The sequence below is a fragment of the Coffea eugenioides genome, chromosome 7, assembly GCF_003713205.1.
Source record: "Coffea eugenioides isolate CCC68of chromosome 7, Ceug_1.0, whole genome shotgun sequence".
NCBI classification, from domain to species: domain Eukaryota; kingdom Viridiplantae; phylum Streptophyta; class Magnoliopsida; order Gentianales; family Rubiaceae; genus Coffea; species Coffea eugenioides.
The window spans coordinates 8,022,784-8,050,469 of NC_040041.1; the positions used below are offsets into that span (position 1 = coordinate 8,022,784).

Below are 27,686 nucleotides of genomic sequence, written 5' to 3' on the forward strand. Positions count from 1 at the left end.
GACTGATTATCCCAGCCAACTTTATCCCAATTTTGTAGAAAATATAAAATTAGATAGCCATGGGAGTGGTAAAATTGATCCCAACATCATATAAACCTCATCCAAACCAAAGTATTTCCAAAAATGTGGGATAAAAGTCATTTGCACATTCCTCTGTCCAAGTTTATGGGAGTTCTACGGCACATTTTGAGTACTATACTCATGAATATTAATTCACCATAGCTCTTAAATAATTTTAAGAGTTTATATGGTTAAACGCTGTATCAAGAATTTATTAGATTATCAAGAATTTATATGGTTAAAGAAGTTTATGAAATCACTTATTCCAAATCAAAAATCAAGCAAGGTACTAATCTCAGAACCAAATACACGGGACTCAAGAACCATGATGAAATTAAACCCGGGAGATGTACCAAAACCAAAAGAGAAGTTTCTTGGATGATAGATAGGTAGTTGGATTCCTTGTCTCCCATTTTATACAAAGGACCACACATTCCAATGCAAGGATTAAAAGACGCAAAAGTCTTCCTATAGTTCACATCGGAACATAGGAGTTCTAAACAAAGATTTATGCATTTCCGATTCACCACATTTTACACCAACTCACCCACTCCCCCCCAAAAACACCAAATAGTGAGCATTAATGATTAAGGGCACCATAAATCTGGTGGTATTATTCTTCGGATCACTCTAGCCCGTCCAAGTGTCGGTGGTGAACCGAAAGGGTCCAAATCCCATTGTCATTTCTGCAAAAATGAAGTGCTATTGCGATAAAAGCCAATATGAATCCAAAGCTAAAAGTAAACCAGCCAACTGAGAAAGCATAGCTAAGCTCGAGGACGACAAAAGACACTGTGCCTCGTTCTATTGCTGCCACGTACCCTCCAAAGTTCGGTGGGCTGTTTTTTTCACTTTTCGGTTTTCACTCCCAACCCATATGACAGAATCTAGGGGAAATAGCAGCAGAACTAGTCTTTGTTGTTGTAAGTTGTAACAATAAATCTATCCGTTGGGAGGCTGGACTCTCAATCTGAAGAGGACACCATTTACATATAAGCGTTTATCACTATCATTAGGCACAAGCAAAAAGGAGAGGAACTCAATATTTTTTAGGCAGCTGGTGCCTTTAAGATTTGTGGGTTTTTCCCTTCAATATACACAAAAAGAGAGATGTGGAGAGAGGTGCCCATGTGAGATGCTTTAACTACAGCTGCTGCTCTCGCTGAGGTTGGTAATGATAATGGCCCCTCTTTACTGTGTCTCCCCTCCATGAGAATCACTTGGGTAGCGGTTCAAGATTGTGACTTGGTGGTTCCTTATTTATCAAAATCAAGTCTTGAGCTTGCTTGAGCAAAGCCACTGCTCATATGGGACGCTATCCCCCTCGTCAGAACAACAGAAGAGGAGCTATGCCTATTCTTTTTGTGTTGCTTCTTCCTATTTTATTTCCTAGTCTTTTTACCCCTTTGAGCCATGCTTCACCATCCATTATCTCGGTATGTTTCTATTGAAGTTTTTATGTAATTTGTAGGGGAAAGTAGTTTTTGTTAAGCTAATTCTTGTTATTCTCAGTGGTGGATTGCTTGTTCAGACTTTTTTGAATTGTGCTCTCTGTTGAGTTGTGGTTGAAGGGAAGTTTTTTGAAGCTTTGCCTTGTCTGTTTTTGGAGGAATAATTACGTGAAAAAGACACGATCGTTTATGTAGTGTTGTGAAATTTTTAGAAGGGAAGTTTGTTTATTTGCTTATGAGTTTATGAGCGAGTAGGTAGAAATCTAGGTTTTAGAATGAATACCTAATCAGAAGTTCGGTGAAGCCTTTGTTTGTGGATACTGCTATCATCATTCATATCTGTCACTTAAAAGAATTTGATGGATTCTATTACCAAAGTGGCAAGTCGTGAAGAGGGTTGTTAATTATGGTCATAAAGTTCTCAAGGCAAGGAATTTTGCCCCGTTGCTGTATGGTAATGGATTATTTGCAACTCAAATCAGATTTCTGGGCAAAAGTATTTTGATGTGTTTGACTGAATCTTTTTTATGCATTTGGTGAATTGGATGTGCTTGGCTGGGATTGGTAAAATGTCAACTGATTTGTGGTGGTATGGAGACACAATTAGTACTCAAAAATGAGAAATGAGTTCTAGCTTGGGGAGGGGGATTGGGTTGGAGTTTTCATTTTTCTTTGTGTCTTCCCCCTTCGTTTTAAGGGGTATTACATGGTCTACGGAAAAGGGAGACTCTGCTAGCTAAAATCCTCCTTAGTCAATAGCCCCCAGAGCATTATGTCATCCAAGATAACATGTTTTAAGTAATTTGCCTAGTTCTTTTGTAGGTTACTTAACATAGGTTTAGGAGAAGTCTAATGAGTTTCCGAGCTAAGTTGGCAAAGCATGAAGGGGTGAACTAGTTGTTGCTTGGCTTGAAATGATGTAATTCTGCTGGTAATGTCCTATTGCTTCTCCTTTGATGGCATAATTGGATAATTGTTACCAAATGACATTGAAAAAGACTTAGCTTAATCCTAGTACGCATGCCTGTGTCCTTTGGCACATCTCTAAAGCAACTAGATCAATAGGGTATGCTATAGTATAGAGTTGTTTGCTAAGTGATATTTAAATTCACATCAAACCTAGATTATGTTCGGAATTATGGAGTTATGGCCATATTTGCATATTAACCTGTTTTAGTTAGCTCAGTGTTTGTACTTAGATGTTTAAACCAATTGAAATTCACTTATTCATTACTTAATTTCTTTCTGCAGGAGTGGAATACTCCAAAACCTAGGCATTCACGTCTACTCAAGGGTGCTTTGCAGCGTGAAACTGTAAGCCTTTACTAAGTATACTTGAAAATTTCTCTTACTAGAAATCTTTATTTAGTATTTTATGTCCTTTCTTGTTTAGTCACTTGAGCAGCAGTCTGAATTATGGACACCATTGCCTAAACAAGAATGGAAAACGTGCAAAGTCTTGGGCATAGCATCAAGTAAGTGGTGAAAAGGGTTTTTTGACAGAATTTTGAAGTAGCTGTACATTATTTAAGATATTTGTTTAGGGGTGAGATTTAAATTTGTGGCATGCAATACGTATATAAAGATTATTCTGTTGATCTTCCTTGATGGACTTCATAATTTTTTTTTTTTTTTTAAACCAGGATTGCCTGAATCATCAGAAGGTTACATTCAGGTGTTCCTAGATGGCGGACTGAATCAGCAGAGAATGGGGGTAAGCTTTAACAGTTATCTCACTAGCTCAGTGCAAAAACAAAAAGCACAACTTATGCAACTACAAAATTTTTTTTTTGGGATCTGCATATTCCCTAATACTTTTTTTGTTGTCTAGAACAGATTTGTGATGCTGTTGCTGTTGCAAAAATTCTGAATGCAACCCTTGTTATCCCTTATCTGGAAGTCAACCCTGTTTGGCAAGATTCAAGGTCCTTCTAAAGAAATTGCTTTTGATTTAAATTTGTTTTTTTTTTTTTGGAGATTTTTGCAGTAGCGTTGCTATGAACTATTTAGGTGAAATGGCCCACACTCTCTGCATTCTTTCTGCAGCACATTTATGGAAATCTTTGATGTGGATCACTTCATCAGCGTACTTAAAGATGATATTCGTGTAGTTAAGGAGTTGCCTGATGAATACTCATGGAGCACTCGGGAGTATTATGCTGCAGCCATTCGATCTACCAGAATTAAAACAGCTCCTGTTCGTGCTTCAGCTCATTGGTATCTGGAGAATGTCTTGCCTGTCCTGCAAAGGTTGGTGAAAAACTTGAAGTTTTTCTTTGAAAATTAGAGCAACAAATGGATTTTTTATCACCAAAGAATGCTGTTTATTGTAAATTGTTAGTTCATTAAGGTTTGAACTATGCAATTCTTATATGATTTGTTTGAAACTGGATATATTTTGTTCCTCTGATTTTTAGAAGAATTGGGAACAAAAAGTCTGCCCATTTGGATACTTGTGTTCAATTTGTTTTCTGACCTATTAGTTGTATAAGTAGCCGTCACTCGCTTTAAGAACCTCCACTGACACACTGAAACATTGCTGAAAATCGTCAGCTACGGGGTTGCCGCAATCGCTCCATTTTCTCACCGATTGGACTTTGACAACATGCCTATGGAAATCCAACGCTTGCGCTGCAAAGTGAACTTTCAAGCCTTAGTTTTTGTGCCTCACATCAGAGCTCTTGGAGACGCTCTCGTCAGTCGCCTAAGGTATTCCCCTAGCAGGAATGAGATGGTGGGTGATAACTACATCAGGGAGGTTAGTGGTTCTAGAGACGACCAGGCAGCAGGGAAGTTTGTTGTCCTACATCTTCGGTTTGATAAGGTATCGTTGAATCTTCAGGCAAATAGAGATTAACATCTTTATCAGATAATAGTTTGCAACATATCTTTTTGGCCGAGGATGTCTCTGCATTGCATTCCATGTCTTCACTCCTCCTTGACCGGCTTACTTTTGTAGGATATGGCTGCTCATTCAGCTTGTGATTTTGGAGGGGGCAAGGCTGAAAAACTGGCTTTGGCAAAGTATCGCCAAGTAATATGGCAAGGAAGGGTCTTGAATTCTCAATTTACTGATGAGGAGTTGAGAAGTCAGGGGCGGTGCCCACTGACACCAGAAGAGATTGGACTTGTGCTTGCAGCTTTGGGATTTGACAACAATACCCGCCTATATCTGGCATCCCATAAGGTTTGTATTATTGGAGCCATCATAATATACTAAACATTATAATTACCGCTTGAAAGCTTAGATTTACTTTACAAAAGTATTCATCCATGGTTTCTGAAGTTAGCTGTATCATCCTTTCCAGGTCTATGGTGGCGAAGCCAGGATTTCAACCCTACGAAGCTTGTTCCCGCTTATGGAAGATAAGAAGAGCCTTGCGTCTTCAGAGGAAAGAGTCAAGATTAAAGGAAAAGCTTCCTTATTAGCTGCGGTTGATTACTATGTCAGCATGCACAGCGATATATTTGTTTCTGCTTCTCCAGGAAATATGCACAATGCCATGGTAAGATGTACAGCTAATTGCCACTATATAATTTCACTTCTGTGACCAAAATTCTTTATTAGAGATATTTCCTTTGCAGGAGAGGGTGGGGTTAAAAGTAGTTTCCATGGACTCAAGAATTTGTTCAAAAGTAGTTTCAGCCAAAACTTACTTGCAGAATCTAAGTCTATAATTACTACATGAGGTTATTCTTATTATAGGAAAGTGCAGTTTAGTTGAGGAATTTACTTGCAACTTTTATTACAGCTTTCATTTTGTCTGATAACGTTCAAAATCTGCTATTTCTGCTGATCCTGTCCTTTTTAAGTTCTTCTAATACACTGATTCTAATAAAATGTTGAAAATTGTACAGGTGGGACATCGAACTTATATCAATATGAAGACCATAAGGCCTAACATGGCATTGTTAGGCCCTCTCTTCCTAAATAAAAACCTGACTTGGCCTGAGTTCCAAGAGGCAATAATTGAAGGCCATAAAAATAGACAAGGGATTATCAGACTACGCAAAAAAGAGCAGTCCCTTTATACCTATCCTGCTCCTGATTGCATGTGCCAAGCATAATACTACTGCTTCTAGTGTTCTTGGATTGAAGAATTAGCTACCACTGGTGCCTGCCCTCTCAGATTTTACCATCCGTACATGCATCTATTAGCTGTGTTGGCTTATGTTAGAAGGAATAAGTGATTAGTAGGAATAAAGTGCGACCCCTCCTCTGGTACAGCCATTCGTGTTATTTTCACTTGTGAGATATATATGATAGGGAGTGAGAGAGACTTTAGTAGAATGTGGGGTTGTGTTCTGTTTGGTCAGAATTGATAGCAGAATCATGAATAGCCTATCAAAGACAAAAGCTCTCTTGTATCATACTACCATTCATTTATGTGATTGATTTTTTTGTCCAAGGGAACACACAGCTCATCAAGGAAATTGTCATAGGCCCACGACAGTTAACCATTGATTGAAATGACATAAGGCCTAAAATTATGGACCCATTCTTGCTGGTGAAATGTGCTTTTCTTGCCAACCTGGATTGTACATTCACTGAGAAGGTCCTTTAAACTTGATGGTTTGTCGAGAAAAAGAATAATTTTGGAAAAAGCAAGATCCATTCCTACTTCTGGTGTCTCCATTAATCACAATGTGGGACAGTTTTCACATGATTCTTGAAAATCTCGTTGAGAAAATGGGAACAGCAAAGCAAATCAACTAATGATTAATCATAATCATTAAACCTTTTTTGCTTGCTTATTTTATACATGTGTTGCAGCATCTATGCTTTTAGCCCTCCGTGACCTGAAAAACAAGCGGAAAGTTTGTCGGCTGAGAAATTGATGATGAGTTACCCTTTGAAAAAGGTTGGTAGAATTATAAAAGTAAGAAGTTCGCAGTTCGATGCTCCTTTTTTTTTTTTTTTTTTTTTGTCTTTACATTATTGATACATGCGAAAAGCTATTTGTGATGTGTACGTGTTGTTGCTAAATTTTATAAACTCCATTTAAGGGTTTAACAGAGATTTGTTATAATGATTGAACATATACGACCAAAAAGTAAAGCAATAAACAAATAGAAATTTTGAGCTAAACCAAAAGAAAAGGAAGATGTGCAGCGTAGTTAGTTTTTTTTTTTTTTTTTTTTTAAATAAAAAAGGAAAATAGTTGTATAAATAGTTATCAAAACATGTACTATATAAAAAGGAGGAGCAGATGTCCCTACATCAGATGAGCGACAGCTAAATAAAGGCATCCTTTCACGGGACACCATTCTTAGTCAAATCATCTAGGGAACAAGGCCGGAACAGAGATTTGAAGTTGAAGAATCTAATGAAACTTTGATTGAGGGGATTGTAGCTGGTATACAAGAGGATGAAGAAGACTGTGATCATTGAAGGCATTAAATTAAAGACCTGGAGTATATTTTTTTTTTTAAATGCTCTCATAGTTTTCTGTCATAAGATGTGTGCAGTCTCGTTTGTTGATGCAGCTCCATGTTTCAGTAATTTCCTTGCACAAATTGTAGGTGAAAAGCATGTCCTCATAAGAAAACATCTATCATTAATCTACAATTCTAAATTAACACAATGACGAATGAACGAACAAAAAAGATTGATGCTAGATACCAGGTACAGAGAGACAGGAATATCAATGGAAAAGCTGGAGGTAAGTTGCTCGAGTCAAATTATCAAGACAATGCTGGGAGAAGAAGCAAGTGCCTATCGCTTCAACTTCACAGTATTAAAGCCAAAAGATAATAATTCAAAAAAAAAAAGAAAAAAAGACAGCAATAGGATGCAGCATCGTGCTAATTCTTGAACATACCATTGCAAAACCAGCAGCTGACATCAATGAAATAGCAAAAATTTTCACACTGATGTATGGTTGTTCTCTATTATTTCACTTAAGTCTTTTTTCTATTCTTTCTCTTGATCCGAATACTGTTTAGTATATACAGGCGACTGGATAACGGCAACGAGTTCCCTAACTAGTGATCTAAAAAGAACAATGTTTAATCTTGCTATAGCGACTAACAAGTCAGTGAGAAATGCAGCCTGATACAAAGGAGGGCTTCGCAACTTCTGTTGATTAAGCCAACAATAGAGCAATCAAAAGCCCATTACTCTTGCTGATCCAACTGATCAGAAGCGGACTTAGAACTCTCTGATTGTTGAATCTCCTTTTTGTCCTTGTCTACCAGTGGAGTACCGTTGCCACTGTGACATTTAGCCAGTTCCTTCAGTTCAGAAGAATTTGGTTGGGAAACCATGCCTTCTTCGATTGGAAGCGTTCTCTTTGAGCCCTCTAAAGCAACGCCGAGAACAATATTCTCTTCCATGACAGGTTTTGTTGAAGATGGCTGTGAATGGGGTGGCCTATCATCTTCTTGCTTCAATTGCTTGGTAGAGGATGTGGTAGCTGGTTTCTCGCCTCCATGCTCTGGTAAGTTAGTTGATGTATTTCCAGCAGCATTGCCCATAGGACCGCCCTGAACAGCTTTTGCAGGTTGGCTTTTGTTGGAAATTTTGCCATCAGCTGGCATCTTGGAGTCAACAGTTGGCAATTCAGTTGACTTGCTTTCACTCTTTGTTCCAGCTGATGACGTTTTGACCTGAAATTTATCACTGACTTTTGGATCCGCAGAAGGCTTTGCTTCAACTTTGGAGACCCCCTCTTTGGAATCAGGATTCGACATTTCTCCAACCTTGGTATCAGCTTGCAAATCAGTTGCTGATGTCTCTTTTGCCTTAAATGAAGGTGTTTCTTTAGATTTAGAATCAGAACCTTGATTTGTTCCACCTCTACCCTCAGCCTTAGTATCTGGTATTCGCCTCACTGTAGCCTTGCCATCCTCTCCACCACTTCCGCGAACTGATCGACCATCTGTTTTCTTCCTTTCTTCTCCATTGATGATTTTATAAGGGGGCTCAATGAAAAGCAATGGACGCTTTGGTGCTGTCTCCCTGTCAAAGAAGGAATCCCCGTATGGTATATTTTCCATATCAGCATCGTTGTATATTTTTTGAACTGTACGGATTGGAGTGGCAAGTCGAGCTCGGTGATGCCGGATGACTCTAAGCAAATCCAACATTATAGTCTCCTGTTTCTCATGAAAAATGAAACCAAGTTAGCTGATCTTTGCATATTTCCAACTTAGAACATGATGGAATCCCATTTGGAGTGTTGGAACAACTTCTGCTTACTTTTTTAGTTAATAAACGCATTAAAGGTAAATAGCCGAGCTATGTTCAGTCACACAACCAAACATTACTGCAGGAGATGACTTTTAAAAGCAGCTGCAGTTTACTAGCACAGTTGTATTGTAACTAATCAAGCTATTTGCTTATCTTTTCTGTATATTCAGTTCCCTAACATGTATCTCATGCCTTCCATCAATGCCAGAGCTCAACTGTGAGTAACAAGAAATTCAATAATCCTCATGCTTGTATTTTAAATAACAGTGCATCAATAGAACAATACCGCACCACTTTGACCCAGTATTGACTAAATGGAATTCTGACAAAATTTTCATCTCACCTTCACACATAGGTACTCTTCAAAATGAGAGGTTTTCACGAAGCACGAGACGAAGATCTGCAAAATGGAGATGATACATCAATTAAAGTTTTCCAAATCTGTAATATTGAAAGAGTCCTGGTGAACACAAAAACTTCAAATAACAGAAAACATGAGTATTTAAGTATTTTCAACCTCTTGACACAATGTCAGCAGGACTTGATATGGGAAGGTAGTAAATTTTTGGTTTATCAATAAGCAAAAAGGTGCCAGATTCTTTAAGAGTTAAAACAGAACAACATCTGAACAGAAAAGGAATGGGAAGTTCTCATCTTAATAGGCATGGAGGAAAAGTCAATTGAATGCAAGACCATATGCAGTCAGAACTTTTATTGGCTAATAGACGAAGTACAGACACATCCGTTAATCCTTATAATCATGTTAAGCGACCTTAGATCTAGCAGTTGCATAAACTGAACAAACACATACAGCAAGTAAGAATTCAAGAGTTAAAACTGACCAACAAGGCCTGGTTTTCTGGATTAATATTTTCCAGAAATACTCTTCTGTGCAACTTCTGTTGTTCAACTTGGGGATTTTTTGCCAAAACTTTGCGCATGTCAGCAACAATGCTCTGCCCAAAAAAAAAAAAAGAAGAGAAATGTCAATTGTCAAAGTTTAGAAAACAACACCAAAATTCAAAAGTTTGGTCCATTCCAAGGTAAGTATAACCAGAATCTGGCCTCACGTTGATTTTGTTCACATCCAAGTGACTGATGCCTAGATGAGTTTTTATCCGCCAATGAGTTTTTTGACTTAAATTTCTGACAACATTGACTGTAAACTTGTGGTTTGGAATATGAACAGCTTCGCGATCGTCACCCCTTATAATTGTTGGTGACCACCACCCTACATGCTGCAAAATGTCAAAGACATAAATACAGATAAAAAGGAAAAATTTACTAAAAGTCTGCAAAAAGAAAACCAAGAAAGTTCTGGGAGTATTTTCTCTTCCCAAAAAACCAATTTCATAAATCAACTTCGGAAAAATTTAAGGTGCATCTACAGCACTCTGTAGTCCGTCCATAAAAAAAAAAAAAAAAATCTCAGAACAGAAATATTCTCTCTCTCTCTCTCCTTCCTTCAGCCCTTCTTCACCTAGAAGAAGTAAAATACAGCGGGAGAAGTTGCAGAGAACCAAAATACCAACCTCGACAGTACCAGAAACTTCATAGCCTTCAATCTTTGTCTGAATCCATTCATTCACAACAAATGGCCGTGTCGCATGAATCATTGCACTTGAAAGAAAATTGGTAAAGATCTGCGCATAATAACAGCAGAAACAATTCAAATGAAGTACAAAACAAGCATAAAATCATGTTTAAAATATGTGTAAATCTACCAAGATCCCTGGACCAAGTAAAGAAATTGCAACTAGAAAAAGGATAAACCCTTGAGAAGAAAAGACATCTAAATCATACCTCACGACCAGCAAGTGTTATCAAGACAGTACCAAGCCCTCCAGCAGTGAGATATTTCTGGGTTGAGAAACCCAGCAACTCCATGAACAATGAGGCAGCAGCAACCCATACGGCAGTGTATACAGCTTTTCCCGCAAACTGGAAGCCCATCTGCAAATAAGCAAGAAATCCTAATAGTTTACATCACCAAGACAACTACAAACGCTGCCTCCATTTGTTCTTGGTTCCCGTATTCTTCATTAAAAATTCTTATAAGCAGACATCAGAAAAGCTCATTCCATCTGCTCGAACGAAAATAACAGAGTACAAGACTAAAGAAAATACAAGCACATGATACAACCAGACTGTATTTAGAAAACTAAAAAAGCATGCGCCAGCAGGAAAAGCTGAATAAACTGACAAAAGCAAAATAAATGCAATAACTGGCATCAGAAAAAATATGGATACATTTCCTGCATAGTGATTTAGTTAGAGTACATGATGATTGACTAGCATCTTGTGATTTCTGTCTATTGGTATTCAATTCAACCAACCTGCCTAGGCGGAAAGGCATGCTACAGAGAATGTGCAGCAGGAGATGTTACTTAGGTGCACGAATAAAAATTCCACTTGTTCAAGCTGTACCTCAAGACTTGTTTAGATTGATGGCACCTAAACTCTACGCACTATAAGGAAGCTACATGAGATTTGATTACCAAACAACAGGAGTACCATGAATGATTTGATGAATGAAGGGGAAAAAAAATATCACGAGCACATCAAGTCGGACAACACAAAATCGAGCAAAATTTTAGAGGATTCTCAAAAATATGACTACTTAAATATCCATAACCTGAACTGTGGAAATATAGAAGAGAAATAGCCTCAGTTGTGATGAAATTTTGGTCCGGTAAATTCAATAACTACAAGAACTAAAAGAGTAAAATCCATGCTGTTCTAGTAATGTTAGCTAATTTGTCCTTGAGAGGATTTAAAAGTAAAATTGAAGCATGTTGCAAGATATATCACATGTACATACATTTCTACTATCAGCAGGTTCATTTGTCTCCATAAAAAACTTCTGTGCTTGCTGAATAACACTGCAAAAAAAATATCAATAGCTGCTTAGTTCCATAAGAAGCCATCAGAAATGTAGTGTCAGTTTGACCTGAATTGGAAATCCAATACAAGATAAAACAAGAAAAAAAATAACTGGCACCTTAGAAAGCAAGAGAATGGTGCCAAAAGAAGTTAAAATTCAGTTCTACAAAAACATAGTACACAAATTTTTACACATAATTACTAGAATTTAAGTAAATTGACTAAAAATGTAAAGTGATTCAACACAGATCTTAAACTATGGTCCAATGAAGCTCAAGAAGAACCAATATTATCAACTCTACAAAGTCCCAGAAGTGGGCCGGAAATTTATATCGACCCATTTAGAGCAATCAAGAAAATTTTCTGATAAACTAGAGCTGCAACGAACATCACTCACCTTGTTAAACAATAGGCAAATGCCAAAACTGTCGACAATGATCTTACAAAATTTAACAGCCGTTGCTTGACAATTCGACTAGCTTCGGTTGGAAGAACTACTGGATCCAATGCTCTGTAGAAAAAGTCAGTATATTAAGAATACGGCAAGTCACATGATTGTTACTCTCATCAAATGACAGTTCATCTTCCGAATGAATATACTAACCTGCAGACAAGTAAAGCCCCTGTCCATAGCAGCAATGGTTGAAGATAAGAGGTCAAAACATAACACGTGCTACTCTTTTGCCAACTATTATCACTCTTCTGCAAGATCATGGAATTTATAATTAACAACAGCACAGCACAAATAGAAGAAAGAATTTTGTGAAAGGAAAGTAGAGATGAGTGCATACGTGAAGAAATATATTTCTGCTTTGCTGCATAAGTGGCCCAAGACCCCATAATGCAAAAATAACTAAACCTACTGCAGGAACCAACTTATTCACCAAAGCACTACCCTGTAAGTTGTTGCATGACCTGCTTGTCAAGTTTAAACAAAAAAAGTGAGGAAAAAAATTGCAATAAAAGACATGGTGGGAAACTAACAGCCATTTAGAAACGGGGTGAAATTTATCAAACTTTTTCCAGTTTGCAATATCCAATTTTTCAATTTCATCCAATATACTTTGAACCAAACTGTAACTAATGAATCTTCTAGAAACTTAGAAGCACTTTTTCAAAAAACACACAATCATCGGGAAGCACTAATTGTAAAAAGCAACAGTTCAAGTCAAAAATCAACACAATGGAATATGAGACAAAGTCTAATAGACTGCAAGGAACAATTCACTATCAACATTTACTTGATACGTTTTTAAGTAACAATTTTTGGTCACAGCTGACTATAGATCTCATACCATAGCTAAAAATTTTGCAATTGAGCCTGAAGTGCTGCTAGCGCCATAAACAAATGAAGCGACCATGACTCTGAGTTGCATTCCATTTTCCAATTTTACTTGCATGTTCAATTCCCATACCTTCACACTGTTCTTACCAAATCTAGGTGAAACCGAAGGTAAAGATCAGATTTTATGGATAATGATAGAGTACACTAACAAGTCTAAAATTGATGCTCCTATTTTAATTAAGAAGCATGTAGTTAAGAGACTGAGGTCCCAAAAATAATATTTATATTTCACACAACCTGCCTCAATTACCGCCAAGCAATGTTCTTTGGAACCACATTAGGATTTAGCCAATGACTGATCTATCAATCATACTACATTTTCATTTATGTCAAGTAGTTAAGGCTGCATTGATGAAAGGAAACTTGAGAATCTGCATCTGACTCCCTTTCTATTTGAATTTTACGAATTTCTTGTTGTTTTACCTGAATAGATGATAGCATATGCATGCAAATAGTTATAAATTATCAGACAATTTCCTGAACAGATGATAGCATATGCAAGCAAAAAAAAAAAATTCTACAACACATGCATAAATTTGGACTTCAAGGCAAACATGAAATGAAGCCCAAATCCAACAATTACCTTGTTAGTGTTAAGGCGACATTCTTAACAGTGGAAATGTCGAAGGAGGGGCCAGGACTTAGTGAAGAGTAACACTTGAACTGATAGTATTTGTAAGGGAGAGAGTTAGTCTGCCAACGTAATCTGGTCGAAAGTTGAGGAGTCCAAGAATTTCGCCTCTGGAAGGCAAAAAAGGGAGACTGTCAGGTCTGCTCATGGCATGGAGAAGTATCTCAAATTTCATCATGCAAATAAACAAAACCATGCAAACCACAAAGATAGAATGCTGTACCAAAAATTAATTATAGCAGCTCTTAACCCTCAAAATTCAAATTGCATATAGCATAGTTTTCAATGAGATACCAATAAAATCTCCCCTTGAGTTATAGAAAATATATCCCAACGAGAGGGAGGATATCACGAGTCAGACTAGGAAGCTCGATAAGTTCAACAGAACAGTCCCTAAAGCTTAGTATAAAACAGAGCTTATAAATCTGCTGACCCAAATTAAGCCAAACTTCTCCTTATTCTTGTTCTTGATTTTTTTCTCTTCATTTTTTTTCCCTATGGTAAGAAGGTTTAGCAATAGGAACAAGTAGTAAAGCAAATCAAGTCAGGGATCAAATAATTCTCCTTAAGAAAGAAATCTTTACATCAAAACTGCATTCTAATTCCTTTCCAACTCTGTTAATGACGCTCCTAGCACAGTCAAACTAAAGTCCACAGGAAGAATTGAGTAGAAGTCAATCCCCAAGCAAGCTCACCACTATAAACCAACATAGAAATCATAACTAAATTGCTAAATCCATCTTCGTAGCATTGAAACATTGTAACATACAAATGATCCTAGACAAAACTCCCCCTTTGATGAACCTACACATTCAACTCCAACAGGTAACACCACCAATAAAGCAAAGCATAAAGTAAATTCGCAAAAGCAAGAAAACAGTACCAAAATAAGTGATGTAAAATTGCTGCCAAGAAAGTAAGTTTTGCATCCTCCAGTTACATTCTGCAGCAGAGCACATTGATACAATTATCCGTAAGAGGAAAAAAAAACAAAAAAAAACAAAGGTAGATCAAACTATAACGGTGACTGAAAATAAGCATCTGTACCAGCAACTGCTTATTGCATACATGGTTCCTGCAAATTCCCAATTCATGGGAAAGTTGCAAAGAACCAGCAGCAGCCATTAGTGGTCAAAGCTAAAAACTTTGAAAAACAGGCAGCATAAAAATGATCCGTCTTTATCGACAAATCCTCAGTATTCAATGGATAAATCTTCACAGCCCCTTTTCCCAATAACCTGCAAAAGATTACAGAGAATAAATCCATCAATAATTCCACCTTAAACCCATCATCAATCTGAAATTTATTCAATTTCACATAAAAATGCCTCAAAATTAAACTTTTATCATAGATTCTCCATTCGTTCACCTCAACCATAAACCACAACATTCCGCACATATCCAAAAATACTTCTCGGTCATCTACAACAGTTTTCCCTACCTGTTCTCTCAAGAAGGTTTGTCAGTCAGACACAGAAAGAAAAATAATCACTTACAAGAAAACAAAGCCAAATATGAACCTAGGGTTTTATTTCCTCCAATAAAAAAGTAGGGAAATCCTTATTGATGGTCAATAAACATTTCCGTAGTTAGTAATTAATCTAATCCTTGAACAAGAAGAAATTTAATTGAAGAAAAAATAACTAACTTATAATTTTTTTGCATTATAATTGAAGTACAACTAAAGGAGGGGGAAAAACGACGTCGATTGGTACCTGGCACTAGAGAGCTGTGGAGTTAATGCAAGGGGTGGTTGTAGGGTGTCTCCGGCGGAGAAAATAGTAGTCAGATGGCGGGGTAGGCCGTGAATCTTTTTTTTTTTTTTTTATAGTGAGGCCGTGAATATTACTCTGGGTTGAGTGGGTCCCGCAGTAATGCCTGGGCATATTCTTGCCAAGTGGAAATTGGAGAATTTTCCTTATTGTTTATGTGGGTACCATCGCAGGAGGACTTGTGGTTAGGTAGTGTTAAATATAATCATTTGAATTCTCATTTTATTCTTCTAAGTAGTGGTATTATTTGTTTGAAACTCAAAAATAGCTTTTATAAGTTAAAGGTATTTAAATAGTATTATTTCATATATTTTTAATTTCCCTAAATTATATGAGTACTAGTTTATATGAAAAAATAAAAAACTTAAAAGACATTAACAAATAAATGACATGCATTCAAGATTTAAAAAAAATTAATATAGCCAATTATATGTCATAAATGTTAGACTAGAGTTAATATGTAATTATGGAGAAGAGAGAGAAATGAATAGAATAAGACAATAATTGTTAAATTGTTAATTAATTTAAGATAATTATACATGGATAATTGATAAACTATTAAATTTGAAATGTCATTAATGAGATTAGTTAACTAAATTCAAAATTATTGGTTTAATTAATGTTGGATGTTGAACTGACTAGTTCTCACAAAACCATTTCAGTTCAACGGTTCGATGGTTGAACTGAGTGATTCAACTAGTTTAATGTAAAATTGATAATAACTAGTTTTCAAACCTAATCTAGATCGAAAAACAGGCCAATTGATGGTTCAACTGATTCGATCGATTGGTCCAAATTGGATTTTAAAACATGGGCAAAAAACCTCAGCGGCCATTAAACTATTGGCGGGATCATGTTTTGGCCATCGAACTATTTTTTGTCAATAATTGGCCACTAAACAATTTAATCCGTAAACCCGTGACCATTTCTTCGTTAATTGCTCTTAAGTTCTGAAATTAGCATTACACGTGGCAATGCCGAAGGTAATTTTGTCCAGCAACTATGCGACCTTCTTCTCCCCTGAATTTCTTTCCTCAAACAATCACCGAATAGAACATTATGTGGAGGAAAAAATATGGACTCAATTGGGAGCCCCAAATCTTCAACCACAAATCAAAGATATTAGGAAGGCCGTATTTTTCCACTGAGGGATCTGAACACTATTTTTCCATTTCCAAAAGTAATGTTCCGCTAATAACAGTATGCATATTAAGAAGAGCCGTATCAATCCAAGATTATCAGTTAATGCATCCAGCACTTGCTCAGCTCCGTCGCATCCGGCTGCTATGTGCAGAGGAGTCAAGCCCCCAAGGCCTTTGACATCGGTCTAAATACATAGCAGATTGGACTTATTTTTTCAGATATGCATCTGGATGGTATCTTATGAGGACTTCAACCATGGACCTACAATTTCGTCGAACAGCTCTATGGAGCAACCCATTTTCCAGCGGTGCATCTTCAATTGAAGAGCGCTTTTCTTCACCCATGAGTTTGTTGACCAGAACATTCAAAAGCATCTTGACCACTGCACACCAATCATGTTCGACTGAGAACTCTATAAGCCATCTGAAACGCTGGAAGGGAAATGTATCCAAGTTGGGATCTTGAAGACCCAATATAAACTTCAACTTACTTCTACGGAGGAGCCAACCAATTTCATGTATAAAGTCCAGAGCTTGTTTGAGGAAAGAAATTCAGGGGAGAAAAAGGTCGCATAGTTGCTGGACAAAATTGCCCTCGGGCATTGCCACGTGTAATGCTAATTTCAGAACTTAAGAGCAATTAATGACGAAATGGTCACGGGTTTACGGATTAAATTGTTTAGTGGCCAATTATTGACAAAAAATAATTCGATGGCCAAAACATGACCTCGCCAATAATTTAATGGCCGCTGAGGTTTTTTGCGCTTAAAACATTGATAATTATATTGTACATGACCTACCGAAGCCAAACAACCAACCCGACCCAACCTGTTTATTAAAAAAAAGTTTTCTCATTATTCACTTTTTTTAATCATATATAAGCTATTTTCAATAAATTATTACATTACAAACTTATATTTTTAAAAAAATGCATCCTAACAAATGCTTAATCCAAACACAGTTGCATTTTTTCCTTCCAAAGTGGATGAAGAGATAGGAAAAAAGAGATTTGTATTTCAACTTGGAGATTATAAAAAATACGTAACATAATTTCATAGCATAATATATTTTGATTCGTTTAAAAGTCTCGATAAGTTACTATTTTATTTTACAATCAATAATGATCTATGGTCTTTTTTTCTCAGCAATAGTAACACATATAGTAAATGATATAATGGGCCTGTTTGGAACCTGAGTTTTTTGGGAGTTTGTCTAAAACTTTAATGTAGTGCACTGTAGAAATTTTTGAAAAATTTTTGTAGAAATTTTTGAAAAATTTTTGTAGAAGTTTTTGTAAGGTGAAAAACTTTTTTATAGAAGTTTTTGTAATGTGAAAAATTTTGTAGAAGTTTTTGTAAGGTGAAATTTTTTTTTCCTTTTCTTTTTTTTTTTTTTCTCTTTCTTTTTCTTTTTCCTTTTCTTTTCTCTTTCTTTTTCTTTTCTTTCTTTTCTTTTTCTTTTCTTTCCTCTCTTCTTCTTCTTCTTCTTCCTTCCTCCCGCCCTTCCCCTTCCCCGTTACCTCTGCCTCCCACCTCCAGCACCTCCGCCAGCACCACCTCTCTTCTTCTTGTTTTTTTTCCTTTTCTCCTCTCCCCCTCCCTCTCCCTCCCCCGCCACCCCTTTCCTCCCCTCTTCTCCCGCCACCCCTCCCACTCCCTCCCCCACCACTCCCTATGCCCACCATCCCTTTCCTCCCCTCTCCCCCGCCATCCCTCTGCCCTTCCCCTCTCCCGCCACCCTCTCTACCCCTTCCCCTTCCCCTGTTTCCCTTCCCGCTTCTCACCTTCCCTCTGCCCCTTTCTTTTTTTCATATTTTCCCTCTCCCTCTCCTCCTGCCTCCTCTCCTTGCTCTTGCCGGCAGATGAAGCAGCGAAATAAAATTTTTTTTTGGGCAATTTTCCTTCTCCCCCCTCCTCCTCTTCCCCCGCCACCCTCACCCTCCCCCTCCCCCGTGCGATCTGGTCTAGCGACCAGATCGGCCAGAGGGAAAGGGGAGGCACCGGAAGAGGTGATCGGCGCCGGAACCGGCGGCGGAGGTGGTGGCTGGCGACGAAAGTGGTGGTGGGTTGGGGTGGGGGAGGAAGAAGAAGAAGAAGAGAAGGGGAAGGGAATTTTTTTTTTTTTGTGTGTTTTGGATATTTTAAGTGTGTAGGTAAAAAACTTTGAGAAATTTTTTGAGGTTCCTGTAGCAAAAGTTGTTAAAAAACTAGTAGGTAAAAAACTTATCAAAAAACCTGGCTTCCAAACAGGCCTAATGTTTCGATATTCAAAAGTTATCAAGAGATCCGTAATGTATTTGAAATTTAAACATATTTAGGGTTACTTTTTTTGTTCCACTGTTAATAATTTAAAGTATTCTTAACCTAGAATTGAAGGTTAGAGTTCGAATTCAGAATCATTTTCATTGATTACCATAGTCATGTTTGATACCGCACTATTAAAGAAGTGCTAAGATAAGAACAAGGAAGGACACAAGAAACACTAAATGCAAGTTATGCGACAGCTGAAAAACGGAGAAAATATAGAAGTTGACATTTGACAAAAAAAAAAAACACAGCTGAAAAACAGAGAAAATATTAAAAAGAATATAAATTACTACCCTTTTTTGGGGTAATAAAGAGTGCCAACAAAATTATTAAAAAAAATCATTGCTATAGTATAGACAGCTGCCTAAAATGTTGGAAACTTCAACCAATGAGAATGAATATAGTCAAATATCAACCAACAAAACCGCCTCCACAGCACGCCACCAAACATTGATCAAATAAGCCACTTTTCTGTCTCTTTCCTCTAGGCACGCGAAGCGGGGAGAAAAGATAGCAATGGCGGATGACAAGAAAGTGAAAGAAGAGGCAGACCAAATCCTGGGACTTCATCAGAAACTTCCCCGCCTTGTTGTCTTCGATCTTGATTACACTCTCTGGCCTGTTTACTGGTATATATATGTTTTCGGTTTAAACCACACCCTTCTTGTTATTCACATGCATCAATACAAACTTCCATCGCAAAAAAAAAAAAGACCTTTTTCAGTTTAAAATCCAATTCCAGCTTAAACTTCGGTTTTGTTTGGATTGTGGTTTAGTGTACTATGTCTAATTTTTTTTAAAAATCTTTTTGGTAGGTTTTTCTCTCTGTAATTGATAGTTGCAGTGCATGCATATGCTAATCAAAATGTCTGTGGTAGTGAAGCATTGCCCTGCCTATTCAAAATTTGTTCTTTCCAATCATTTCTTTTTATGCATAGTCATTTACAAATTGTAGTTGATTGTTTTTATGTTAGTTCTAGAGAATGCTTCGTATTACAGAATGAGGAAAGAAATTAAAAAGAAAAAGAGCTTTTTATGCTTGTTAGGTTCATTATCTACAATTCTTTGTGCATTTAGCTCTTTAATTTTGTAGCCCTATGTACTAGCTTACGTGGGTAGAGTAGAGAGCAATCAAATTGATGTCTGGACCCTCACTTTACCACTGTCTGGTTTTGATCAAATCAGCAAATTCGTCAGATGGGTGTATAGTGAATGGCTATGTATAACGAAAAATGTTCAGCAAGTAGATCGAGTAACCAAATAAGATGAGTAAGAATTTGACTGCTTGGAGAAGAATATTGGGATTTTAAAATCAAATATGCAATCAGTTGTTAGCAGTTTATTGGCCCATTGAATTGCAATGCTGGATAACAACACATATATAGATGATGCTGGTTGACCTTTTGTTTGGTGTAATCTTACTCGTTGGTCATTCATGGCACTAATAGTTTGTGACTTCTTAGTGAGTGCTGCTATGAGAGTGATTCCCCAAATTTGTACCCTCATGCAAGAGGAATAATACAAGCTCTTAAGGGTCGAGGAATTGATGTTGCCATTGCTTCAAGATCTCCAGCTCGTGACATAGCTACGACATTTCTTGAGAAATTGGGTATAAGATCCATCTTTGTTGCCGAGGTAAGCCAACTGAAAATGCATTTTTCCTTCACATTTTGGCTTCTTTCAGCCTATAATGGTAACTGCTTATTTTCTTTTTAATGTCCTTACTTTACAGAAGTAATGTTTTTACTTGGCCTCAGCTGAACATATTTATAGTTTTTGCTTTGAATGATTCTAGGAGTAAAAGTTTTAAAGTATTATGTACAATAGTATCCCAGAAGCAAAAGTATAAAGGGGAGTTTGGAACTTGTGCGTGATTGTATGGCCTATCTAAGTTAGATAAGGAATAAGGTCTGAATGTCTCCACTTCCTGCACTCACTTAAGAAAGGAAGACAGGAGACATGCAACAAGAACTATACCCCTCGTGGTAATTCTGATGTCTATATATCACCCTTGGCTCAAAAGAGGCTACTATCAACTTCTGTCTTGCAGTCTCCAAGTTCTATTGATGCAGTTAAATGAACTCCTGAGGTGGATGCAGGAGGAATCCTATTTATAAACCTCTTACGAAATGAAATTTGAGAAACACAATAAGAGCTTCAAATTTCATCTCCCCTGTTGAAAAACTTATTTTTAAGTGTTGAACGCATGTTACCGCCACCAGAAGATACAAATTTCCAATTACTGTATAATCATGTTGTCTCTGGAATGGAAGTCATAAAAGTTTGTTTTCTTTGTCATAAAAATTGTCTCCGACATGAATTCTTAACTATTTAAGTGCCGGAGAAATTTTTGTTTAGCCCAAGTAGTCATGCTGTCCTACTGAGAAAAGTAATTTCTACATCTCCCCAGACGCATGGTCCGGAGGTACTCTGTCAGAATATACCTGCAAATTATATTCGCAATCCTCATTGCACACTGGGAAACATTTTCATCAGCAATTTGCAACATGCTAGCATGGGAACACAGACTAGTATATTCTTTCCTGATGTTAAAAACATCTACACTTTCTGCATGCATTTGTTTGCTCATAGTTTTAGAGTATTTGTACGATAATCCACCATATGCATCCTAACATTCAGATGGTCTGAGTTGACAACCATGCGTACTCCCTGCCGCATGCCTTAGTAGTTTGAATGTGTATCCTATACAGTAGCTTGTCGAAGTCATACTTTGTATCAGGATCTGATTACAAAGGGGTGCAATGGCTTTGGGTTCCTTTTCTCTTACGTTGTGTCTTCCTTCTTTTTGACAAAAGAAATGGCAAGGAGAAGGGTAGAAAGATAAAGAAACCAGGCCATTTACCTCTAGGCCTTAGTTAATCCTTGATTACACTATATCTTGACGTATGTCTTACTTATGAACAAAAGTATCAATATTTTCTCGTAATTCTTTTCTTCTTTTCATGCAGGAGATTTTTTCTAGTTGGACTCACAAGACACAGCATCTGCAGAAAATTCAACGGAAGACTGGAATTCCATTTGATGCAATGTTGTTCTTTGATGATGAGGATCGAAACATAGAAGCGGTAAGAGTCCTCCTCACATGCTAATTAACTCTGAATGGTCAAATGTGCATGATGCATTACACTGCTTTCTAACTCATAAAATTGTTATTCAGGTCTCAAGAATGGGTGTAACGAGTATTTTAGTGTATAACGGAGTTACACTAGAAGCTCTCAGGCAAGGACTCGTTGAATTCTCCCAAGAATCAAGTTCATATGGAACAAAAAAGACAAAGTGATTTTCCTTATTCATCCCAGACCTAAGACATCCCGTCTCTGCAGTTGCGGCGACTTGGTCATTGAAGCTGACATTTGTTACTTCAAACTAATTTGTCTGAACATGAATCACCACCCTAGTTAGTTATCTAGATTAGTATTTTGATAATAAGTAGAACGTGTAGAGCATAAGCTATTGACTACAGAATTCTTGAGGCTGCATCAACCGTTCACATAGGACAGGTTCAATTTATTTGACATTGAATTGAAAAAGGCTCAAGGCTTAAATCCTGTTGGTACCGGCTTAAACTGTGTTCAGAATTGATCAGAGCTTGATCAAAATGAACATTTTTCTTTCAAAGTTCTGTCATATTTTTTCAGGCATTTGATATAAACAAGCAATAAATTTTAGTATCTTTATAACAAGCTTTTTGTTTCCCTTGTCAACAATTGCCATACAGCTTAACCTTTTGAGGAGAGATATGGCGAATAAAATTGCATGCTAACAAATAATTTTTCCATGTATTTGTACCAAGCTTTGCTATTTTGCTTTGCACTCGAATTCACCTAAACTCATAATACAAACAGGAGAAAACAGAAACAATATGTGATATAACCAAATAAAAAAATGGGTTCTACAAAATTATGTAGCGAATAGATTACATAATCCGTTTGTTGAAAAAAAAAATAGATTACATAATCTACAGGAGCAGTCCACTGTTGACAGCTCTCAACGGCAGTCTTTCATCAAGAATGACTTCAGCTTTTGTTGTTCTGGGAGATGCATAATGGATTTTGTTCTCTTTCCCCGGGTCAAAATATTCATCCTCCCCTCTGAAGTCTATTCCTAATTCAGTTGAATTGAAGTTGTGCAGTATATTTCTCAAGCCTTCCATTAGCTGCAGATCATCCATAGACAGCCTCTGCATTCTTTCATACAATCCCTCAAGAGAGTCCAATAAATTCTCCCTATCTGATGACAACTTCACCACATCTTCAATTATCTTTTCCTTTTCCTCATTAAGCTTCTGAATCAACGCATCTGACCTACTCTGCTCCTTTTCAAGCTCATCCCTCAATATCTGCACCTCTGATTTATTCGCCAGTGAACCAGTTTTCAGATAACTTAAGTCATTTTCCAACTCAGCATTAATCAGGTCCTTCTCCTGGATTTCCATCTCTTTGAAAAACAAAGTTGTTGCCATCTTGTGCCAAAAATCGTGGAACATTTTAATCTCCACCTGCATCTCCGATAGCCTTGAGGAAAAAGAGCTGGTTGAACTCTCAAACTCTTGCTCCAATGACTTCACAAGCTGCTGGAGATGCTCTATTCTCTGGTCTCTCTCCTCCACAAGATGGTGAAGGCTCTCTCTCTCATGCTCGTGGTTCTGCTCTGCATCGACTTGTGCAAAAATTGCACCTTCAAGCTGTCTTTTCACCCACTCTTCCTCTTCCTGTGAATAATCTGAGCTGCCATCTGGACTTTGAAGACTGGTTCTCGAACTGTAAAACTTTGCATTCTTTGTCGAATCAGGAGTTGCGTCTTTTTTCGCTCTTGTCTCAATTTCCTGATTCAAAAAAGTGATCCGTTCAACCAATTCTTCTAATCTCTTGTCTTTTTCATCTAGCTGGTTCAGGAGTCCATCTCTCTCTTGTCTTAGATTGACCTGAATAGATATTTCTGCAAGAAGAGAAGCCTCTACTTCTCTACGCATGTGATGATTATCTTCAAGGTTGGCTTTCAGCTGTTCAGCAATGGATTTCCATATTTGCAACTCAAATTCAGCTTGGTTTCCTTCACAAAATCTTGCCGCCAGTTCTTCATTTGCCCTGGCCAAGGTCTTACGAACCTTTTTCAAGTCACTTTTCAAGCTCATCACTTGTGCATGAAAAGAAGCCTCCGCTTCTCTATGCAATTGATGATTTTCTTCAAGGTTGTCTCTCAACCCCTGGGTAAAAGGTTTCCATATTTGCAACTCAAATTCAAATTCCATTCCACGGGAGGTTTTGTCATCCAGTTCTTGGTATGCAGCATTCAGGGCATTACAAACTTCTTTGAGCTCAATAGTCATGCTGAGTACCTGCTTCTTTAACCCATGTTGACATGTATAAGATTCACTGAGCAGTTTTTCTAGTCTTTCAAGCTCTTTATGTTGCAAAAGCTGCTGTTCTTCAATGTAAGTTACAGATTCCACCTTCTCTGATAAATGGGCCACCTTCTTGTGTTCTTTCTCAGTATCAGAGTGAGCTTTTGCTAGAGCAATATTCTTCAACTCCAATTGCTCTAGTAGAAGTGCTTGGCGGTCTTCACTTTTCTTTTTTGTCTCCTCTAAGTCAACATAGGATTCAGCAAGCTTCATTTGGGCCTCCAGAAATCCTGACTTCAACAATAACAGAACAACACCTGCTGCTTCATTCTGCAATGTTAGCTGTTCTATTGTGGAATCATGAGCTTCTGCCTCCATTTTGAGTCGATCTATCAACGTGCTCTTGCTCTCCAACTCAGAACTGCAGCAATTGAGCTTTTCCATCAAGCATTCCACTTTAGAATTCCATTCAGCTTCTTTAGACCTGAGTCTTTTGGAGCAATATTTGTGCACCCGTTCAAGACCTCTAAACAGAGAGAGGCTTTGTTCACTTTTCTTCTTTTCATGATCTAAGTCAACATAAGCATCAGCAAGCTTCATTTGGGCCTCCAGAAGCCCTGACTTCAACAATAAAACCATCAAAGTAACTTCTTCATTATGCGATGCTAGCTGTGCTATCATGGAATCCTGAGCTTCTGCTTCCATTTTGAGTTGGTCTATTAATGTATTCTTACTCTCTAACTCAGAACTGCAGCTACTGAGCTTCTGCATCAAGATTTCAAGTTGAGAATTCCATTCAGCTTCTTTAGACATCAATCTCATGGAGCAGTCCTTGTGCACCTGTTCGACACCTCTAAGCTTGTTCCGAAGTTTTGTTAAAGAGGAAGCGCTTCCTCCTTCCCGAATTTGAGCTTCCTGGAGTTCTCTGAGAGATATCATTAGTTCCTGCTTGTCTTGGTCGAGCACCCTGACCTGATGTTCCATTTCCTTGTAAATGCTCTCCTTTGTACACAAAGAGTTCCTCAAGCTAGCAATTTCTTTATCCCTTTGACCTGTCAAGCTTTCGATTGTGGACTTTGCCTCCTCATAGTCAGCAAAAACATTGTCAAAATTGGTCCTTGATTCGGAAAGTTTAACTTCCAAATATTTTCTCTTGCTCTCTTCATGAGCAAGAGCCTGGTTACACATCTCCAGGCGGCTTTTAAGAGATTCTGAAATTCTGGTTTGCGAATCTAAGTTTGTCTGCAATCTAGAGATCTCATCAAGCAATGAAACTCTCTCTTTCTCCCACTCTTTCTGACAGACTTGAAACTCATGCCGAAGCTTCTTATGGGCTTCTTCTAGATGACCAAATTGTTCCTTCTTCCATTTCAGCTGATTTTCATACTTACTTTTCTCATCTTCTAACTTAAGAAGCACATCTTCTCCCCGTCTCACTTCTTGAAGTGCTTTGTGCTTTCTGTCTGCTTCTGAACACTTGTTCTGAGACGCAGACACTATTCCCTTCAGCCCTTCAACTTCTACTTGCAATGAACGGATCAGTTGCTCTTGATCCATGTTCTTGGCATTAGCCTCATCTAAAGCCAGTGCTAGCCCTCTATTCTCTTCCTCAGAACTTTGAAGTTTCTCTTTGCAATCAGCACGAAGCTTATCATTGGCACAAGTCAAGTGCTCGATAACAGCCTCTTTCTCTTTCAACTTTGACTTCAGTTCTTCATACATCTGATTTGCAACAGATATTTCTTCAGCCTTTTCATTTAGTTCCTGAGAGAGCTTATCGACTTTCAAATTTACCTCCTGAAACTTTACCAGCTGCTCGTTGTGTGCTCTTTTCAGGCTTTCAGAGAATTCCAACTTCATCTGGTAATTTGCTTTGAGCTTTTCAATCTCAGCTTTAGCATCATCCAACTCTTCATAAACAGTACCCATTTTTCTTTGGCTGCAAAACTCTGTATGTTCTATCACGCCTGTTCACCACACACAAAAGATAGATTTAGCTCGACTGTTATTTGGACCATCTAAAAAGCAAAACAGAACTGAATCACAAGCTAAGCAAAACGCCTAAGATAGTATTGAAGAAACAAAATCAGAAGGAAAGCTTAAAAAGAGACTTTGTCAAAACTGTTCATTAACATTCCATAAGAACTACTAGCATTTTTCACTTAGCCTGAATGTTGCAAGGTTTTATTACTTTTATTAAGTCACATGCAAATAAATCCGCATTGCCATGCTCTCTTTCTGACCACCATCACAAACAAACATCTAAATCTAAGATTGCCTGATTAACATAAACTCTTAAATTAAAATTAGAAAATAAATTTCTGCAAAGCTAGAAAAATTCAGGAATACAGTTCCAATAGCAAATACTTCTTTTCGTTGTAAGCTGGATTAAATCCTTTAATTTAAGCTTCATTTAATTATTTGTTTATTTCCCGGGGGAGCTCAGTCAAAATTGCTCCTTAAACACTGTAGATGTACAGATGTACTTAGATAGAAAGAGGAAGGAGAACAGATTAAACGAATTATAAACATGATGTCCATCCCAGGATAATGAATATGCTAGGAAAGCCCTTTGTAAGACAACTAAAATTAGATAGAGAGCCTTTTTAGGAACTCAGGATAAAGAAGATAACAAGCTTGCTGATATTGTCCAAAATTAGTTGCCTCTTCTTAAACCTACTAGTTTGCTACTGTCACTGAGTTCTGAAACAACTAAACTAAAAACTTCCCACAACTACTACAGACCCGTGGATGTCTCCCAGATTAACTTAAATCAGCAACAGATAGTACATCAGTTGTGTCCCAAGAAATGACATCATTCTTCGATCTTCCAGAAAATAATGATCTTTCCATGATTTACAGTTCAAAAATATCAAAACTTGGGGTGCCGAAAGCTTCAAACAAGACAATATAACAGGAAAGCTTGATACGAACCACTAACAAAATGTGTTAAAACAAACCTAAGAAACATATGGGCTCTAACAACAAATTACAAATATCTGAAATGGGTATAAATATGTCAATGAAAACAAGCATTACAACTACATCAATCAAATATCACAAGTCTATACAATTTCTTGCATTTACACAGCATCCAAACAGAAAAAAAAAAATTACCTGAACATAAGATGTGGGTTTTTCCATTAACTGAACTAAGAGTTGGAAATTCTTGATTAAGAGTGCGTTTGCGCTACTTATTTCGATGATTCTTCGCAAAAGTTTAAAGAAAGGGGAGAACTGAGGGGTAAAAGTGGAAAGAAAAGTAAAGAAGGATGATTTTTCAGTTCTTCGCAAAATATAGCCGTTGGAGACAGTGGGCCTTGATCATCCTTTTGTACCGATTTGAATTTAGCTTGACGGAGTCCGGAAGGGACGGGGAATTGCCGTTTGTCTGTTAGTCCCGGATCGAAATGCTTACTAGCCGTTGAGGTCTTGGGCCTGGCCCAATGTTTACCCAGTGTTGTGCTTTTCTTCTCTGGAGTAAAACTTCTAGGTCCAATAAGTCTGGGGCTTTTCAGAGATGGGAGTCCAGTGATCAA

The 27,686-nt window shown here is 37.5% G+C and overlaps 4 protein-coding genes across 4 annotated transcripts; 2 read left to right on the forward strand and 2 right to left on the reverse strand.

Moving 5' to 3' along the window:
- Positions 1 to 987: 987 nt before the first annotated feature.
- LOC113778194 (O-fucosyltransferase 31-like) lies at positions 988 to 5,925 on the forward strand. The gene is made up of 10 exons (XM_027323509.1): positions 988 to 1,496; positions 2,763 to 2,825; positions 2,905 to 2,986; positions 3,155 to 3,225; positions 3,348 to 3,436; positions 3,558 to 3,761; positions 4,065 to 4,335; positions 4,471 to 4,698; positions 4,820 to 5,017; positions 5,370 to 5,925. The coding sequence occupies exons 1-10, from the start codon at positions 1,368 to 1,370 to the stop codon at positions 5,577 to 5,579; spliced, it is 1,545 nt and encodes a 514-aa protein (XP_027179310.1). The 5' UTR covers positions 988 to 1,367; the 3' UTR covers positions 5,580 to 5,925.
- Positions 5,926 to 7,280: 1,355 nt separating this feature from the next.
- LOC113777608 (mechanosensitive ion channel protein 2, chloroplastic) lies at positions 7,281 to 15,360 on the reverse strand. Its single transcript, XM_027322757.1, has 14 exons — positions 15,278 to 15,360; positions 14,610 to 14,800; positions 14,446 to 14,505; positions 13,515 to 13,672; positions 12,378 to 12,501; positions 12,191 to 12,288; positions 11,984 to 12,097; positions 11,525 to 11,585; positions 10,507 to 10,656; positions 10,236 to 10,346; positions 9,774 to 9,941; positions 9,546 to 9,659; positions 9,047 to 9,103; positions 7,281 to 8,609 (listed from the first exon to the last, which is right to left on the reverse strand). Exons 2-14 carry the CDS (start codon positions 14,685 to 14,687, stop codon positions 7,629 to 7,631), a joined length of 2,274 nt encoding a protein of 757 aa, XP_027178558.1. The 5' UTR covers positions 14,688 to 14,800; positions 15,278 to 15,360; the 3' UTR covers positions 7,281 to 7,628.
- Positions 15,361 to 19,210: 3,850 nt separating this feature from the next.
- On the forward strand, positions 19,211 to 22,351 carry LOC113778120 (magnesium-dependent phosphatase 1-like). Its single transcript, XM_027323400.1, has 4 exons — positions 19,211 to 19,411; positions 20,246 to 20,417; positions 21,752 to 21,868; positions 21,961 to 22,351. The coding sequence occupies exons 1-4, from the start codon at positions 19,299 to 19,301 to the stop codon at positions 22,081 to 22,083; spliced, it is 525 nt and encodes a 174-aa protein (XP_027179201.1). The 5' UTR covers positions 19,211 to 19,298; the 3' UTR covers positions 22,084 to 22,351.
- A 299-nt stretch (positions 22,352 to 22,650) lies between these two features.
- On the reverse strand, positions 22,651 to 27,371 carry LOC113777541 (uncharacterized protein At4g38062-like). Its single transcript, XM_027322659.1, has 2 exons — positions 27,265 to 27,371; positions 22,651 to 26,114 (listed from the first exon to the last, which is right to left on the reverse strand). Exon 2 carries the CDS (start codon positions 26,074 to 26,076, stop codon positions 22,762 to 22,764), a length of 3,315 nt encoding a protein of 1,104 aa, XP_027178460.1. The 5' UTR covers positions 26,077 to 26,114; positions 27,265 to 27,371; the 3' UTR covers positions 22,651 to 22,761.
- Positions 27,372 to 27,686: the final 315 nt, after the last annotated feature.

Excerpts from the sequence above, each read along its gene's own strand:
- LOC113778194 (XM_027323509.1), top strand. The coding sequence starts at position 1,368 with ATGGGACGCTATCCCCCTCGTCAGAACAACAGAAGAGGAGCTATGCCT. Across the intron at positions 2,987-3,154 it reads AGTCTTGGGCATAGCATCAA|GATTGCCTGAATCATCAGAA; the intron begins GTAAGTGGTGAA and ends TTTTTAAACCAG. Across the intron at positions 3,762-4,064 it reads GTCTTGCCTGTCCTGCAAAG|CTACGGGGTTGCCGCAATCG; the intron begins GTTGGTGAAAAA and ends GAAAATCGTCAG.
- LOC113777541 (XM_027322659.1), bottom strand. The coding sequence starts at position 26,076 with ATGGGTACTGTTTATGAAGAGTTGGATGATGCTAAAGCTGAGATTGAA.
- LOC113777608 (XM_027322757.1), bottom strand. The coding sequence starts at position 14,687 with ATGGCTGCTGCTGGTTCTTTGCAACTTTCCCATGAATTGGGAATTTGC. Across the intron at positions 9,660-9,773 it reads TGGATGTGAACAAAATCAAC|AGCATTGTTGCTGACATGCG; the intron begins GTGAGGCCAGAT and ends TTTTTTGGGCAG. Across the intron at positions 8,610-9,046 it reads AAGAGTACCTATGTGTGAAG|GAGACTATAATGTTGGATTT; the intron begins GTGAGATGAAAA and ends CATGAGAAACAG.
- LOC113778120 (XM_027323400.1), top strand. The coding sequence starts at position 19,299 with ATGGCGGATGACAAGAAAGTGAAAGAAGAGGCAGACCAAATCCTGGGA. Across the intron at positions 19,412-20,245 it reads ACTCTCTGGCCTGTTTACTG|TGAGTGCTGCTATGAGAGTG; the intron begins GTATATATATGT and ends GTGACTTCTTAG. Across the intron at positions 20,418-21,751 it reads GATCCATCTTTGTTGCCGAG|GAGATTTTTTCTAGTTGGAC; the intron begins GTAAGCCAACTG and ends CTTTTCATGCAG.